General features: G+C 39.1%; 1 protein-coding gene across 1 annotated transcript in view; it reads left to right on the plus strand.

Moving 5' to 3' along the window:
• Positions 1-16634, plus strand: part of Glrb (glycine receptor beta) — a 70081-nt gene that overhangs the window by 23336 nt on the left and 30111 nt on the right. The window contains exons 2-3 of the mRNA XM_032898199.1: positions 10720-10826; positions 12362-12429. Coding sequence (XP_032754090.1) covers positions 10720-10826; positions 12362-12429 — 175 coding nt within the window. The remainder of the gene's footprint in view (positions 1-10719; positions 10827-12361; positions 12430-16634) is intronic.

The following is a 16634-nucleotide window of genomic DNA, read 5'->3' on the forward strand; positions in this document are numbered from 1 at the left end:
ATGGCACGTGAGCATTGAAGGTGCTGTTGAGTCTGTTTTCTAGTCTTTGTTAAGGGTTCTTGCTTATGAGGAACATTGACTCGTAGTGTTTTATGGTGTATTGTCTGGCTTTAATATCAGGGTCACAGTGTCCTCATAAAGTCCTTGGAAGTGCTCCGCCTTTCAGTGTTTGGGCAGATTTTGACAATTACTGGCTTGAATTTGTTTTTTAGCTGTTCAGGAGAATTTGTCAGTGAAGTCATCTCTTCCTGGGCATTTGAAAACAAATTCATTCTCTTTGATAGTTAACGATCTGCTCAGATTTTTATTTCTTCATGAGAAAGTCAGAATGCTGGCCGCATCTAGAATTTTACTACTTGCTCTGAGTTCATCCACCTCTGGGCGTCTATGGTTTGTCATTGCTCATCAGCTTCCTCCCTGGCTTGACATCACTTGTAATGTCTCTTCTTTGATGTCTGACTTTATTTACTTTTTGTCTTTCATTCCATTATTATTCTAAAGATGTGTTCATTTTTACTATATTCTCAAAGGATTGCTTTTTATTTTTTTCTTTATTTCTTTATTTTGTTTTCTGCCAACCTTTGGCTTATTTTGTCCATTTGCTCCACCAGATAATTGATATATGTACATTTTGATAAAATTTGTTCAAGGAATTTTATCATGTTCTTTTCAATGGATGTCACCAATATGTGTAGTAGAAAATACCTCCTTTTTTTCCTGCTTGGTGTACTGATCTCATGCAAGAGACCTTACTCTGTCAACCTGTCCACTCTTCTGCACGAAATTCAACTTTCATGATAGTACAAATCCATGATTTTTTTTTCCTAGTGGTTCCCAAGTATGGAGGTATGTTATGTCCCCTTTGTCTTCTGTAATGGTCAGGCCAGAAGCTAGTCCCTTGACTCTTAGAAAAGTTGAAAAGTTGCATCTGGGTCCTTCCCACCTTGGTAAGAATCTAACGCATGGTTTTATTTGCTTGCTCTGTGTTGAGTTAAGAGAGGTCTTTTATTGACTTAAAAATGCTGGTCCATATCAATGCTTTGAGGCAAATGATTTAAAACCTGGTCCTTTGGGAACACCAGAAATTACTGTGTTGTTAAATGGGGAGCTCAGCTGTTCCCTGCTGAGAGCAAGGTGAAGACTGTATTCCTCTGGGTTATAGAACGTCTGCATGCTTGTCAAATTAATACTTTGTCCTCTGTATCTGACAAGGAACTGCCCTATGCAGGGCCCCAACAGTTTTCCAAGATAGAGAGACCCAGGCTTTCAGGTCTCACTGAAAAAATTAGGCACTAGAAACCTCGTCTGATAATTCCTTTGTTTCAGAAAAAGATGCGGAACTGAAAATTTCCTGCTGAGCAGGTCCCATGCTAGGGTGAGATTAATGGCCTGAGAGTGTTTCACTGGTTTCCTTACTAGTCACATTGTGGACGATTTCTCTGGAGCCTGAGTTGCAGAAGAACCTCAACTAGCTGCAAGGTTTTTCACAAGGGAAAAAACCCTGATGTGTAGGCTGCCATGAACTTGTGTGTGCACATGAAGATGGAAAAAAAAAAAAAACAGACTTTCTCATTTTGTCAATTCATGTGAGCACAGTCGGTGTACGCCTATAATCCTAGTTACTGGGTGCCTAAGGTAGAAGGATCAGGAGTTTGAGACTAACCTGGACAACACAGTGAGATTCTCTTGTAAAAACAGATGAAAACGCCCAAACATATTTCATGCTTAATAATAAACAAACAAAACAAACACACACAAAAACATGGTGCTCTATTAGAATAATATAAACAATAGCCATAAAATTAATGGAAATAAATTATATTTGCAGGAGTCTTATTATAAGTAATTTCAAGCTTTATGTGGAAATATGCTACCATTAACCGTTTTTCTTTTCTGAAACAGTGTACACTGTATTTCCATGTTATTTTATATTAGTGATTAATCAAGGAGAACTGAAGAAACTGCTAATCTGGGAACAGAAGTAAGTCTTTCACATTTTAGGCCTTATTCCTGAACACGATCATTTATAGGATAGAAATCAGTAAGGATAGCCACCTAAGTCCTAAGTTCAAATCTCTAACACCCATGTTTTATTTAAAAAAAAAAGTATGGTAACATGAACCTGTAACACCAAGGCATGGAGACAAAGACAGAAAGGTCTTAAAACTTCACTGCCTGGCACCCTAATCCATTGGTTAGCCCTTAGCTTCACAGTCAGGGGGAATCAACCAACCAGTCCATCTATCTTTCCTCTCTGTCTCTCTCTCTGTCCTTCCTTTCCTTCTTTCCTCCCTTCCTTTCTCCCTTTTTCCCTCCCTCCCTCTAGTCTCTCTCTCTCTCTCTCTCTCTCTCTCTCTCTCTCTCTCTCTCTCTCTCTCGTGTGTGTGTAGTTGGAAACTGATACAGGGAAATATACACTGAACCTCTGATCTCCATACATGTATGCATGCATGGACCTTTATATTTATACACCCATGCATACAATATGTATACACACACACACACACACACACACACACACACACACACACACACACACACACACTATATTTTTCTGCTGAGCCAAGGGTGTTTTAGAGGTCCTTTCAAGTAGTTGATAAAAAGTTAGATAGAAAGATTATTTTCTCACCAGCAGGATCCCTTCAGTTTTTATTTGGTGACCAAATAGTATGACTAATCATTTTGGCTCGCTGGATACCAAGAGCTATTGGCATTTAAGCATGGAGTTCACAGGAAGATGTAGAGAGTAGCTGCCTGCCAGGGGCTAAATTATCTCCTGGATCCAAAAGGGTGTCTTGGATTTGTTCTGAAGAAAAGAAAGTTAATGTCTGAAATGTCTGAAAGCTGCCGTGTCAGTTCATCCTTCTTGCCCTTGAAACATTTCTTTTATGCTTTTAGACCATATTTTATCCTGCATATTTGTGCAATGATTTCTTGATCACCATCCTTGTGTGGGAAGAATCAGTATCATTTGCGTCAGAAAATGGGAAATTCCTACTGAAGACTCTCCACTCTTTTTCCTTGAAAGTTTTATTCTTCATTATTGTGTGTGCTCATAATGTGTGTGTGCTCCCTAACATGTGTGTGTGTGTGTGTGTGTGTGTGTGTGTGTGTGTACATGTCATGTTACATGTGGGAAGTCAGCGATAATTTCATCAAATAGGTTTCTTCTTCCACGTGTGTGTGGACTCCAGGGATTGAACTCATGTCAGGCAAGAACTTCTGCTTTCTGAGCAACCTCACTGGCCAGTCCAAGTTCTTTTTTTTTTGTATTGAATTTTTTTATTTACATTAAAAACGTTATCCCCTTTCCCAGCTTCCCATCCATAAACCCACTATACCATCCTCCCTCCCCCTTCTTATAGGAGGTCCCCAACCCAACCACCCACCCCTTCCCACCTCCCTGCCCTGACATTCCCCTATACTGGGAGGTCCAGCTTCTCCTCCCATCGGTGCCCAACAAAGCCATCCTCTGTTACATATGCAGCTGGAGCCATGGGTCTATCCATGTGTACTCTTTGGTGGTGTTTTAGTCCTTGGGAGCTCTGGTTGGTTTAGTTCTTAGACTTAGCAAATTACCTGCATTTGTTTCTTTTTCATGGAAAAGTCTTCCCTGGGGTGTATGTCATTTTATAGCTGTGGTTTCCAGAGTGTGATGTTGATAAGGGCATTGTGGAATGTGGGTTGAGAGGCAATTCCTTAGCATAGCTTAGCGCCCTGGTGTCGCAGAAGCCAAAAGAAGAGGCATCTTCACTCTCGCCATCATTTGAAGACAGACACATCATAAGTGTACTATTCATGTGGGTCAACACATCCTAACTCCATAGCCCTAATTTCTAAATTACTCGATGGAACATGCTAGTGACAACTGAACAGTGACAGTGCTTCTGAGAGGAGCAATGATCACAGCCTTAATTATGTGCGGCCCCTTCCACCTTGGCGTACTGTTCAAAAGACTATCAGATAGGTCTCTGATGTTCTTTTTAAAGTTTTGACTCTTAATGCATACACTTTTTAAGTAGTTTGGATGAAAATATTTGGAGATTAAGAACACCATTGGTCCTGGCACTTTAAGGCATTTAGCGGTTTTACAGCTGATGCTACTTATTTCCTTCATGTGTCTCAGAATATCAGTGAGATGTTGCCATTTATGATGTCGATTGCCGGCTTGGTCTAAAGATGCCAGAAGCTCATTTTGCCAATAGATTATCAAAAGCTGCTCCGTGGAAGTCAGTGAACCCAACTGATTGCACATGGCCCATCCTTTCTCTGACTAAGGCTGATGAATATGATGTCAAGAGATTTACAGACTGATTATCGTCTGTCTGACTGGACACAGTCCCCATAGAAAGGTCATCCCTGTGAAGTTGTGAGGCTTGGTTTTCAGTGGTTTCTAGGTACAGAGAAATGCTGTCAGTAAGTCTTTCAACAACTGGATGAAATTTTCCCAGCTGTTCTGGAACTGTGTGAGACATCTCTCTGTAAGACTCAAGCCTTGTTCATTAACAAATACCAGCTGAGGGTGCTTTTCTTTTTCTTTTTCTTTTTCTTTTTCTTTTTCTTTTTCTCCATCTTTATTAACTTGGGTATTTCTTATTTACATTTCAATTGTTATTACCTTTCCCAGTTTCCAGGCCAACATCCCCCTAGGTCTCCCCCTCCCCTTCTGGACAGGTGTTCCCTTCCCCATCCTCCCCCCATTACCGTCCTCCCCCCAACAATCACGTTCACTGGGGGTTCAGTCTTCAGGACCAAGGACTTCCCTTCCACTGGTGCTCTTACTAGGATATTCATTGCTACCTATGCAGTTGGAGCCAGGGTCAGTCCATGTATAGTCTTTGGGTGGTGGCTTAGTCCTGGAAGCTCTGGTTGGTTGGCATTGTTGTTCATATGGGGTCTCTAGCCCCTTCAAGCTCTTCCAGTCCTTTCTCTGATTCCTTCAGTGGGGTCCTGAGGGTGCTTTTCATTTAAGTCTCTGGCACTTGTAAATTTCTTAACCCCTGAGTTTCCTAGCTTTGTTGTAGTTCTATGTAAACACTAAATACTCTATTAAATACCTAAAGGTCTGCTCTTCAATTTTGAGATTGGGGTTGTTTCTACAGTTGCTTAAACACCATGTTGATGTGCAATAGTTTTAGTGAGTAATGTCCTCATAGGTTCAAGCACTTGAACACTTGTTCCTCAGCTGGTAACAGTGTTTGGAGAGGTTATGGGGAGGGATAGCCTTTCTGAGGAAAGAACATCATTGTGGGTGGAGTTAAAAAGTCTAAAGCCTTCTCCCTTCCAATGCAGCCTCTTCTTCCTGATATGATCCTCAGACTCCTGTTCCTGCTGCCATGTGTGCCACTAGCTGTTATGCCTCCCTGCCATCTATCTCCCTGGAACTATAAGCCAAAATAAACTCTTTCTTCTATAAGCTGCTGTGATCTTGGTGTTGTATCAGAGTAACCCAGCATCAATTAATACAAGCTCCAAGTATACAATGGTTCTCTCCATAAAGAATTTTGTACGGACATCTCTTCATCATGGCCTCTATGCTGAGTCCAGGTCGCAGCCTCTGACAAGGTCATCATCCCTTGCAAACATGAAAAGCTGTGGACTGAATTTGTGATTCTTTCCCCAGCTCCCTCCTCCGGGCATGAAGACGAAGGCACAGCTGCACTGCTCACATGCAGTCCTGGTGAGCTAGTCACAGTGCTCTGTGAGGAAAAGGGGAGCTCCTGTATCGGTCTGAGAAAGAAGATAAGGGAAGTTCCTGTATTGGTCTAAGAAGATCAAAGGAACACAGCCACTCTCCTGTGAGCTCTCACCCCAACTTCTCATTCACATCCAGGGAGACCACCTGGCTTCTCAGGTTCAGCTGCATCCTGTGAGCAGCACCCCTGTGTCAGCCATCCCCTGAGAGTCAAGTATCTTTTTCTTGAGCCCACATGCTTGCGTGACTCCTGTTTCACGACCCTGGGATCCCTAAGCCCTCTTAGTAGTTGGATGTTCTATTTTATTCCATCTTCTTACTGTTTGCTATTCTGTCTATCCCCATCTTGCTCTAGGCTCTGCAGGTCCACAGTGTCCTTGTTGACCATTTTCAGAAGTATGTAACTTTATTTTATCAGATTTCCATCAACATCTCTCCCAACAAAGAGTAAAAACCTCACAGTCTATCCCCTCCTGTTTGCTTCTTTCCTCATATGTTTCCCTCATACTTTGTGCTTGAGTTAGGTCACGTGCAGAGCAACATCTGCAGCAGGTTTCTCACTCCCACAATGCTTTCAACATGAAAAAACCCCATGGCTGTTGCTGCTGCATGTTTACACTGTGACAAAAAAGAGGCATTCTGTTAGACAGAGAACTATGGTTAGAGGAAAATGGAGGCAATGTGCTTATGCAGACCATTTTAGATTGATCAGTTTCAGAGTTGTCACATAATGATAAGATTATTCTCCATTTAATGGAAAGTCAAGCCTCTGTTTAGAAAGAGATTTCTGTATTTTTCTGTGAGTACTGGAAAGCATTACATCATACAGCCATGTAGGCTGACACATTCTTTACATAACTTCCCATGTTAGTAATGACATTGGTTCAAGCTTAGACAAGTGAACAATACAGGGATGGTGGTAAAAAGGCTTGTTATATAAGACAGAATTTCCTCACTCACTTGATTACTTTGCCTGAGTGAGTTATTTTCTTAATATCATATAGCTAAGAAGTAAATCTTATTTTGTAATACATTGGAATTGCTGACAGATGGAAATAAAATATTCAAATGGATAAAACATTCAAAATGTGAACATTCATCTACTGGAGCTGCTATTAATTTGGTTCCACTTAAAATCACTAATAACACACTTTGCAAATTATGTGTGTGTGTGTGTGTGAGTGCGTGTGTGTGTATGTATGTGTATTATTTATGAACAATCAAATACTCTGTGCATATTGTACTTTGTCTTTTGGAGAAAGTAGCTGCAGCCATCTAATCTCAAATTAATAGAAAGTATTTCATGTAATTTTAGTGTTAGTAAGGTACAAAAATGTTTACTATTTTTATGATTACTATTTTTATGTGGATAAGAAAAAACACTGAATTCAGGCCTAAGAATATAAACTACATGTGACTTCTGTACATTTTAGCATGAATTTTAACATAAATTTCTAACAGAAAAACCAAACCCCTTATTAAATATTCAGGTCAAGTTGTATTGAAACAAATGAGGGAGGGGAAAAGGACTGAAAAAGATTTGGTATATCCCCTGACGTATGTGTGTGTGTGTGTGTGTGTGTGTGTGTGTGTGTGTGTGCGCATGTGTGCACCCATGTATGCTTGCAAGTGCCTGTATTTGTGTGTCTAGTTGAATTTTGATATTTTTCAATTGATATTGGTTCTATTTGTTAAACGATAACAATTTGTCCTCACTCTAAGGGGAATTGAGAGCATTTGGGAATAGTTACAGTGTGACCATAATGAAGTTCAGAAGAAGGTAATTCTCATTTTTAGCAGTACTGAGAACAATAATTAGATCAATAGAGCCTTGGGTGCAGCATATGTACCCTGAATCTGGACGCTGCTCACAGAAACTATTGTAGGATGCTGCTTTGGACCAGTAAAACCATCACAGTGCTGCCATGCAGGCCACATCCACATGGACAAGCCAAAGCTCCGAGGCATGGTTTACCTTTGAAGAAATCAGGGGAGAGACATCATTTCCAGCTTCCTTCAGTCGGCATGTTAAGGAGGCTCCTCTTGCCTTCTCCTTACAAAACAAGGTTACAAAACTGTAACCTGATATTGGGAAGTTATTTTTCCTGGCTTTGTTTCTGTGTCTCTTACAAAGAAAGTAACAGGGGTAGGTGCCAAGTGACTAGTCTTCATTGTTTTTTGTTTCTTTCTTTGTTATTTGTTGAGAATAGGATCTATAACCTAACCTGACTTAGAACTTTTGTCCTCACGCTGGCTTCAAATTCAGATCCTGCCACTTCTGTCTCCGAAGTGTTAGGATTTTGAGCCACAGTGCCTGGTTTGGGCTATTTATTTACTTATCTATAAAACTAACATCCTTGCCAGGATTCATTGGGAACTTTGGTATGTTTTATAGAGAGAAGCTTCCCTTGACTCTGTAATTCAAAATCTGAGCATGTACAATATTAAAGTTAAATGTTGTCCTTTAGTTTTGACAGTGGTAATGAGAAGGTAGATAATATTTCACTTACACCATGCTGGCTTTCCCAAGGGCTGAGAAGTCAACCAGATGAGTCAAGCTTTATGTTTTAAGTATTTATTTATACACCATCCTAATGTTTCCATTATTATCATCATCATTATTTTCTGGAGCTGCTGATAAACTGCCAAGTTTGCTTACCCATCAAATTTCCCAATTCATCAACAATTTTTTGCCCCCCCTCAATTGAAATATAGCTTTCTGCTTAGATAAATAGCTTTTGTGTTTAATCAAGTAACAGTATGCTTATCAATTGAAAGGCTGAAATGGATATGCAGGTCAGTTCTCCCCTACCAAGTCCATGCTGCAGAACTGTCCTGAGCCAGTGCGGGTCAGATGGAAAGTATTGAGTCCTTTGTGCCTTTAATGTTAGTACGGGGATAACTCCAGGTTAGAAGCTAGCGCTCCTTTGGTAATCATGGCTTCTGGTTTGAATCTAGTTCTTACTCTCTAAATAGATTTGAAGGAAAGCTACAAAATTGTCATCAAATGATTCATTTATTAGCTTGTATTGCCTGGAATGTGATTGCATGGTTGAGGAAAATTTTTAGAAACAAGATGAAGGTTAAGGTAATTTTTAAAGCAAACGAGGTTTACAAAGGCACAATTAGAAAAAGGAGTTACAGTGTTGAATGTATGAGGCTGATTTTGTCTGAGTGGACAGAGGAAGGGCACAGTTTGATAAACACAGTCTATTTTGAAGAAAATACGGAATATCCTGAAAGTTCCAAACTATACAGCTAGATGAAATTGTCTTTATTGCCTTTTCTCTTTGGAAGAATGTAATTGTAAAAGATTTCATATCAAGAGACACAATAATAGCAGTCCTTAATTGATTCAATAAAAGTATATCTCATAATTAATTCTATTTTCCTTCCTTGAATGAGAAAATCGATAGATAGGATTGAACACTAATTTGCATCCTAATATCCAATTTATCCTCACCTCCTCATTCTCTTTAGAGTGTCTGATCTTGTGATAAAGGATGACAACTGGCTCTAAGGAGGTTACAGTTTTACCTGCAGAGAAATAGCAAACCTCATTACCCATGCTAAGATCCCTGGAGGTGTGGTATTGCAGTCGATATGCCATGAGAAGCAATTGAAAAGAAATCTATGCAATCTCCTGCGCTTTGGGAAATTTAATTAATTGGTTTTCATCTGTTGTTTAATATGTTACACTCAGAATGATTTCTGGCTGAAAGGATTCTCTGTAGCAATTCATAGCTACAATTTTATATTTTACAATTTTAGCTCTTTCATAGATTTGTGCTATCTTGTTTCTCCTTCAGTGGCCTCCTTGTGTCAGAGATGACCAGGAGGTATTTGAGTTGTGATCAAAAGTTAAGCCACTTGCATCATAGTTTGCCTCACAGAAATTAATGTCATTTATAACAACATTAGTATATATTAGATAATACCAGATGTTGTCTCCTTTTAATCTTTCTTGGGATCGTCATGGGGGCTGTTCTCATGTGTGTTTTATCTGTTTGTTATTGGTGTGAAATGATTGATAAAACTTCATGGGTGGTACAACAGAACAAACAGAAACAACATAACATTTATAAAATGTGCTGTTAACCTGTCAATGTAGTCCTGACTCATTATTCAGAAATAAGAGGAAACTGGCAGTTAATAATTAGCTAACAGCAAAAGACAAAAACATGGTAGCCTACTCTCTGCTAAATAAAGGGCTTATAACAAATATATACAGAAAATATGTAATGGTTTTTTTTTTTTTTTTTTTTTTTGGTTCTTTTTTTCGGAGCTGGGGACCGAACCCAGGGCCTTGCGCTTCCTAGGCAAGCACTCTACCACTGATCTAAATCCCCAACCCTGTAGTGGGTTTTTTGTTGGTGATTTGTTTGTGTCATTGGTCTGCTGGTGGCAGGACGACGCTTAACTCCTGTCTCTCCTGAGCAGCCACTATTTAATTTTGAAGGGAGAATGTTATTGTTTCTTGAGAATAACATTTTATATATAATCTGATTGTCTATGGATCCTTAACTGTCTCTCTGGACACATTATCTCACAACACGTAGATTTTCCTTTGCTTACACAAGTTAATAATACAAATTGTTCAACAAACAAATCAAACAAAACCAACCAACCAACCAACCAGTCAACCAAACCTGTTCTTTGCTCTCTCACTGACTTGTGTGCATTATGTAGATTGTGTTACTTGAGGACACATTAAATATCTGCCTACTTTTACTGAAATGAGGAAACCTGGACAATGTTTCTACAATACTGCTTCATGCAGTTAGTAAACTCCTAAGATATATTTATTTATTTATTTATTTATTTATTTATTTATTTATTTATGTAAACAAATGGCCCTGGTTCTGACACTATTTGCAACTCTCTATTTACTTCTACTTGGAAAAATCTTTGTGGAATTGTATATTTGTCTTAAGGGAGCCAAGCCAGTGCTACTGAGGAAAATGACTGTTCTGTTGAGTGTTATTTTTTCATGCTTACTGTCTTCTCTGTCTTTTCTCCTTTAGTCAACAGTCGGCCGAGGACCTTGCCCGTGTGCCCCCCAACTCCACCAGCAATATCTTGAACAGGCTGCTGGTCAGTTATGATCCCAGGATAAGACCAAACTTCAAAGGTTTGTTGTCCCTTTGCTCCCCACAAATTCTCTTAGGCTTCATACCTATATAATGCTGTATTTCTAATGTGCAAAAGGATATGATTTCAAGTTAACATTTAACTGTCCTGCAATGTGCTTAGGGAAAGAGATATTTAATGTTTAAAATACATTTTTTGTTATTAAGAAAAATATTAATTCTAATAGTGTTACATAGTTACCAGTTGAAAAAAAGTGGAAAGGAATATTCTGTGAATTAATAGGCTGGCCTCTGAGATCGATTTTCTAAGAAGTATGTGTCCCTAATCTTAGTGATTTAAAGGTTAGGCTCTGGACATTGATGTGGTATTCAGTAATAGACATAACAGTTAATAATTCGTAGACCAACCATTTACTCAGAGAAAATGAACAGTTTCAAACGTATATAGATTCTCTCTGTTATTAGTATTTCATATTTATAAAGACACTCTATGTTATTTTGCTGAAGAAAGATGGCCAACTTGTTTTAAAAACTTGTTAACTTTCTGCATAAAAATGTTCCAGAACAAAAGTCATTATGTCAGCAAAATAATCCCACTTGACACAAGTTTTAAGAAAAAGTAAAGCCACGGTTAAAATAAAAACCTTTATGGCCAGATTGCGTTATTGTTCTCTGGAAGACTGTGATTGTTATTGTTGGGAAAGGACAGACATTAATGTACACAAGATTAGCATTATAAGACTCGATATTTTTTCTGCCTTTGCAGAGAAAAAAAGGGGGGCGGGGGTCTTGCAGCTGCTTCTAGTCAACTAAGGGTTCTACAGCGATGTTGTAAAAAACAGGGATTTTGTTCATTACCAGAGCCTATTCAGTCCCTCTCCACAGCAGCCCCAGTCACCGTCTGGGTTGTCACATGCCTAGCACGCATTGATTCACACCTGTTTCTCATCAGCAGTGCTTAGGAGGCTAAAGGCGAAATTCACATGTTCCCTTTGATAGGCACAATGAGTCAGAAAAGAAAGAAAATTGCAACATTATACCTCAGTTCTCACTCCATGAACTTTCGAGTTATTTTCCAAGAGGTCAGACAGAAATCGTTATAATGGCTCTATTATAAGTCTGATTAGCTTTGTGTTTTCATGAAATAATATAATAATTATCAGTAAAGTCCATTGAATACTGGCATAGCAGTGAATTTAAAGATTTGAAATGGTTAGAAACAGCAAAAAATTAAACTAGTTTAAAAGTGAATTTTACAGAATACTTTAGTGAGTAGACCCATTCAATTATGCAGTTGGCAATTAAAACATATATTCCAGAGTTTATACAACCTAAAACAGAAATATTTCTGAGTAATGTACACAGCTGAATATAACCGAAGTTAAGTTTTATTTCTATTAGGATTTCTACTAGGAAAATGAAATCAACAGCAATTGTGACCATGTTATATTAAGAAAAAAAAGATTTTTGCATCTAAATGTACATTTAAATATATAGAAGTTAAATATGTATCCTATTCTAACAATTCTGACCAAGATTTTTGCAGCTGCTAAATCTATCCTTATTTTTTTCATAGGCATTCCTGTTGATGTAGTAGTCAATATTTTTATTAATAGTTTTGGATCTATTCAAGAGACAACAATGGTAAGATGATAATTTCATATTTATGATTCCTAAACTTTCAGACAGAGTAAACCAGTGTAAACCATAAAGACTGAAAACCAATGAGTGCCTGTGTAGAGAAATGCACGCAATGTAGCATGGAAAATTACAGTTTCCCAGGTTGTGTTAAACCAGAGCTTTTCAACACCTGTGTAATTTTACAATTCAAATTCAGCCTTGGAACATTTAGGCTTAGGAAATATGCATTCACCCTGAAAAACTGTGCATTCCATCTGGAGAAAGGACTTAGGTTTCTAACCTCTCTCTCTCTGTGTGTGTGTGTGTGTGTGTGTGTGTGTGTGTGTGTGTGTGTGTGTGTGTGTGTGTGTGTGTGTGTGTGTGTGATCCAGCTAGACTGGCTGACCAGTGAGCCCTGGGATTTTTCCACCTTCACCTCTCCAGCCCCCTGGGATTATAGATATGGACCACTGTGGTCTGGCCTTTTTGTGGGTTTTTAAGCATCTGAAGTCAACATCTTTGCTTTCGTGTTGAACACTTTATAGAGTGAACCATATCCCAGCCCTCAAGAGCCATTCAAAAAATGAACCCTGTTGATTCATTCACCAGTCTATATGGAGTAACTGAAACTTGGAAAATGTTTTCTCCTTTTAGTCTCTAGATTTATAAATTTTCGGATGATGTTTTAAGTTTCTAGGAAGAGTCTTTGTTCTCTCTCTTCTGTTCATTCTGAGAGAACTGGAATGACTGCAAAGGAGAATTTACTTCGTAAAGCAGACCTGAAATTCCTGGTAGTGGAACAGGCACACAGAAAGACGAAGAGGGAGCAGTGCCTGTGATCTTGGATAAAACACAAATGTCTTTTCTTCAGATTCTCTCAACAATGAGTAATGTAACCAACACCCCCACGGGCCTCTTAAAGAGGACTTTAACAAAGGCTGTTGTGTGGCCATGGTTTCAGAGGAGCTCGTGCTCTCTTCCTTTGTTCATAAACCAAATACTGAAATAATACTTAAGTGGGAGAAAAAAGTTTTCATTGTGTTGTATTTTCATTATATTTTGTGACTTACTTTTATTCAGTGATGCTTGAGAGTTTAGTTGTAATGACAGTAGAACTGCTGGAGTATCTTATAATCTCCCAGAATATCTCAGAACACAGAATATCTCAGAACACAGAATATCTCAGAACACAGAATATCTCGGAACACAGAATATCCCGGAACACAGAATATCTCAGAACACAGAATATCCCAGAACACAGAATATCTCAGAACACAGAATATCTCAGAACACAGAATATCTCAGAACACAGAATATCTCAGAACACAGAATATCTCAGAACACAGAATATCTCAGAACACAGAATATCTCAGAACACAGAATATCAGAACACAGAATATCTCAGAACACAGAATATCACAGAACACAGAATATCTCAGAACACAGAATATCTCAGAACACAGAATATCCCAGAACACAGAATATCTCAGAATACAGAATATCCCAGAACACAGAATATCTCAGAACACAGAATATCTCAGAATACAGAATATCTCAGAACACAGAATATCTCAGAATACAGAATATCTCAGAACACAGAATATCTCAGAACACAGAATATCTCAGAACACAGAATATCCCGGAACACAGAATATCTCAGAATACAGAATATCCCAGAACACAGAATATCTCAGAACACAGAATATCTCAGAATACAGAATATCTCAGAACACAGAATATCTCAGAATACAGAATATCTCAGAACACAGAATATCTCAGAACACAGAATATCTCAGAACACAGAAAGGGTGATCTAAAGTAGTTTCTTCTTTGTTTTTAGCTACAGAGCTATTAATAAAAACAACTATGTGTTGTGCTTACTTTCTGATACTTAGAGTAACAATTGTGATGGATTTATTGGAGTAGAAGTACATAATTCAGAATGTTTAAGCTCCCAAGCAGTTGATAATCATTGATAGTTAAATGGCATAGACATACATTATAGGTCACCAAAACACTCCTCTGAAATATACTGTCATTTGCCACTTAGGAGAAAGACATAGTGCTTATTAATTTAAGTATGTTTTATCTACGTGAGCCCTTCCTTTCACAAGAATAGGAGGTGGTTCTTGGAGGTGAAATTTTGAGGGGTCTGTTTGGTCTGCTTTGTCTCTGCAGTCTGTCCTATATCTTACTAGATTTCTTCCTTAGCAGTCCTTGAGCTGATCCCAAAACACTGCTCTCCAGAGTCTTCCTTCTCTTGGAAATCTCCTGATTTTGTGTTTGTCATCTCCGCGAACATGTCCATAAAGTCTGGAGCAGCTCAGTAGCTGATCTTTTTATTTTTTTTTTATTGATTTTTTTAGTGTGCTGTCATTCAGCAGGTGACATAACACAAATGTTTGACTCTGAACCTCATTTTTCAGGTAGCTTGTTCTACTCTGTCAATGTTAAGTGGTGCTTCTTAAGTACCTACAGAATTTCAGAGGATGTCTTTTGAGGATGCCATATTTTATAGATTCATCGTGGAGATCTGCTAAATGTTGTTGCTTAATAGAAACGCACGCACGTGCACAAACACACACACACACACACACACACACACATCTTTTGGAAAAAAAAATGGATCTCGACAGAGCAGTTGTACCTTACTTGTTATAAATAGTGACCAGAAAGATAGAACTGAGTCTGGAGTTGTTCAGGAGCATGCTCGTATGTGGGCAGGAATGATAGTGTCACAGACTGCTTGTTAAAAGCACTCTAATAGGGGTTGGGGATTTAGCTCAGTGGTAGAGCGCTTGCCTAGGAAGCACAAGGCCCTGGGTTCGGTCCCCAGCTCCGAAAAAAAGAACAACAAAAAAAAAAAAGCACTCTAATAAAAACAAAACTTTCCCCCAAGTAAGATGTTGGGAAAGCAGAAAGATCAGTTCTGTCAGCAAGCTGGTTACATCTTCATGACAGTGCGATGTTGATTATCCCAGTTGTCACCAATACACTTGAACTTGAGCCTGTCATGCCCAGTTGGGTGACACCTTACAAACAGGAAAGACTACCCTACAGAGGGACAGTGCTTTTGCAAGCATCCTAAAGGTCAGCATGATTTCCTAAAAGGCTATAACATCTCAAGGCACTAAAGAAGGCACGACAGCTTTCATGTGCACTTGTGGTTTTCTTAATCAATGGACGAGAATCTTCCTGTGAGGAACTGCCGAAACAAAACAAATCTTAACGTCTTGGAAGCCCAGCATGTCCACTCCACTTAAGGCTTTTCCAGGATAGACAGGCAGTTGCTTATTCAAATCTCAACGCAAGGCACGGAGCTGAGGGCTGGATTGGACAGTAATAGCCACTAGTCAGGTGGTAGACAGATGTAGAGCAACTTCTGAAAGGAGAGGGGCAACTCTTTCCTCCAGTGCATGAAATTGACATGGCAGCCTTTGCCAAGGTCTCGTAGCGCTGTGGGGGAGGGGAGGAGAGGAGAGAGGGGTCCTCCCGGCTTATTCATCTCTTTGATTCCCGCTGCTTTTGCCTACATGAAAAGTCATCCCGATTCATTTGCACACCCTAGCTGTGGAGTGGATGAAGCACAGCAACTGTAGCCGTCTTCCCGAGGTTGTTTCTTATCCCTGCGAACCTGTGCCCTTTCCTGCCATTCTGAGGACTCACTCTGCACCTCAGTTGTCCCTGCTTCCGGTGCCCATGTGGTTTGTTTGCATTCTGCTACCTGCTGTGATGAGGTGTCCTTATCAGTGCCACCAGTTTTACTTGCTCACAGGAATCACAACATCACACAAATGATCAAATAATAATTACCGCCCCAATATGAAATTGCTAGGAGTGGTGATTCTATTTTCTTCAGCAGTTTCTGAGCTGTGGCAAATGAAATGAGAGTTCTCGAATCAGTGAGAAGAGTGTCTAGGGAACATGTGCTCTACAGCCACGCTTTTAATATTTGTTGACTTTTCCATGTGTTCCCTACCGTTTACTTAAGACAGTAGGTTTTCTTAAATGAAAAGAGAACCATTACCCACTGTGGAAAATTGGGCAACACAGTTGATTGTAATAGTCCACACATGAGCACGTCGTCTCATCAGAAACATACAAGAGCTCCTTCACGGAAAGAAAAGTCTGTTTATACAATCCATTTTCTTTCTTTAGGCATGCTTTGTAATTATATTGAATTATTGCTATGCTACAATTCATGATCCCGTCTGGATTTCTATGCCGTT

This window comes from Rattus rattus, chromosome 3 (genome assembly GCF_011064425.1).
Source record: "Rattus rattus isolate New Zealand chromosome 3, Rrattus_CSIRO_v1, whole genome shotgun sequence".
Lineage (NCBI taxonomy): Eukaryota > Metazoa > Chordata > Mammalia > Rodentia > Muridae > Rattus > Rattus rattus.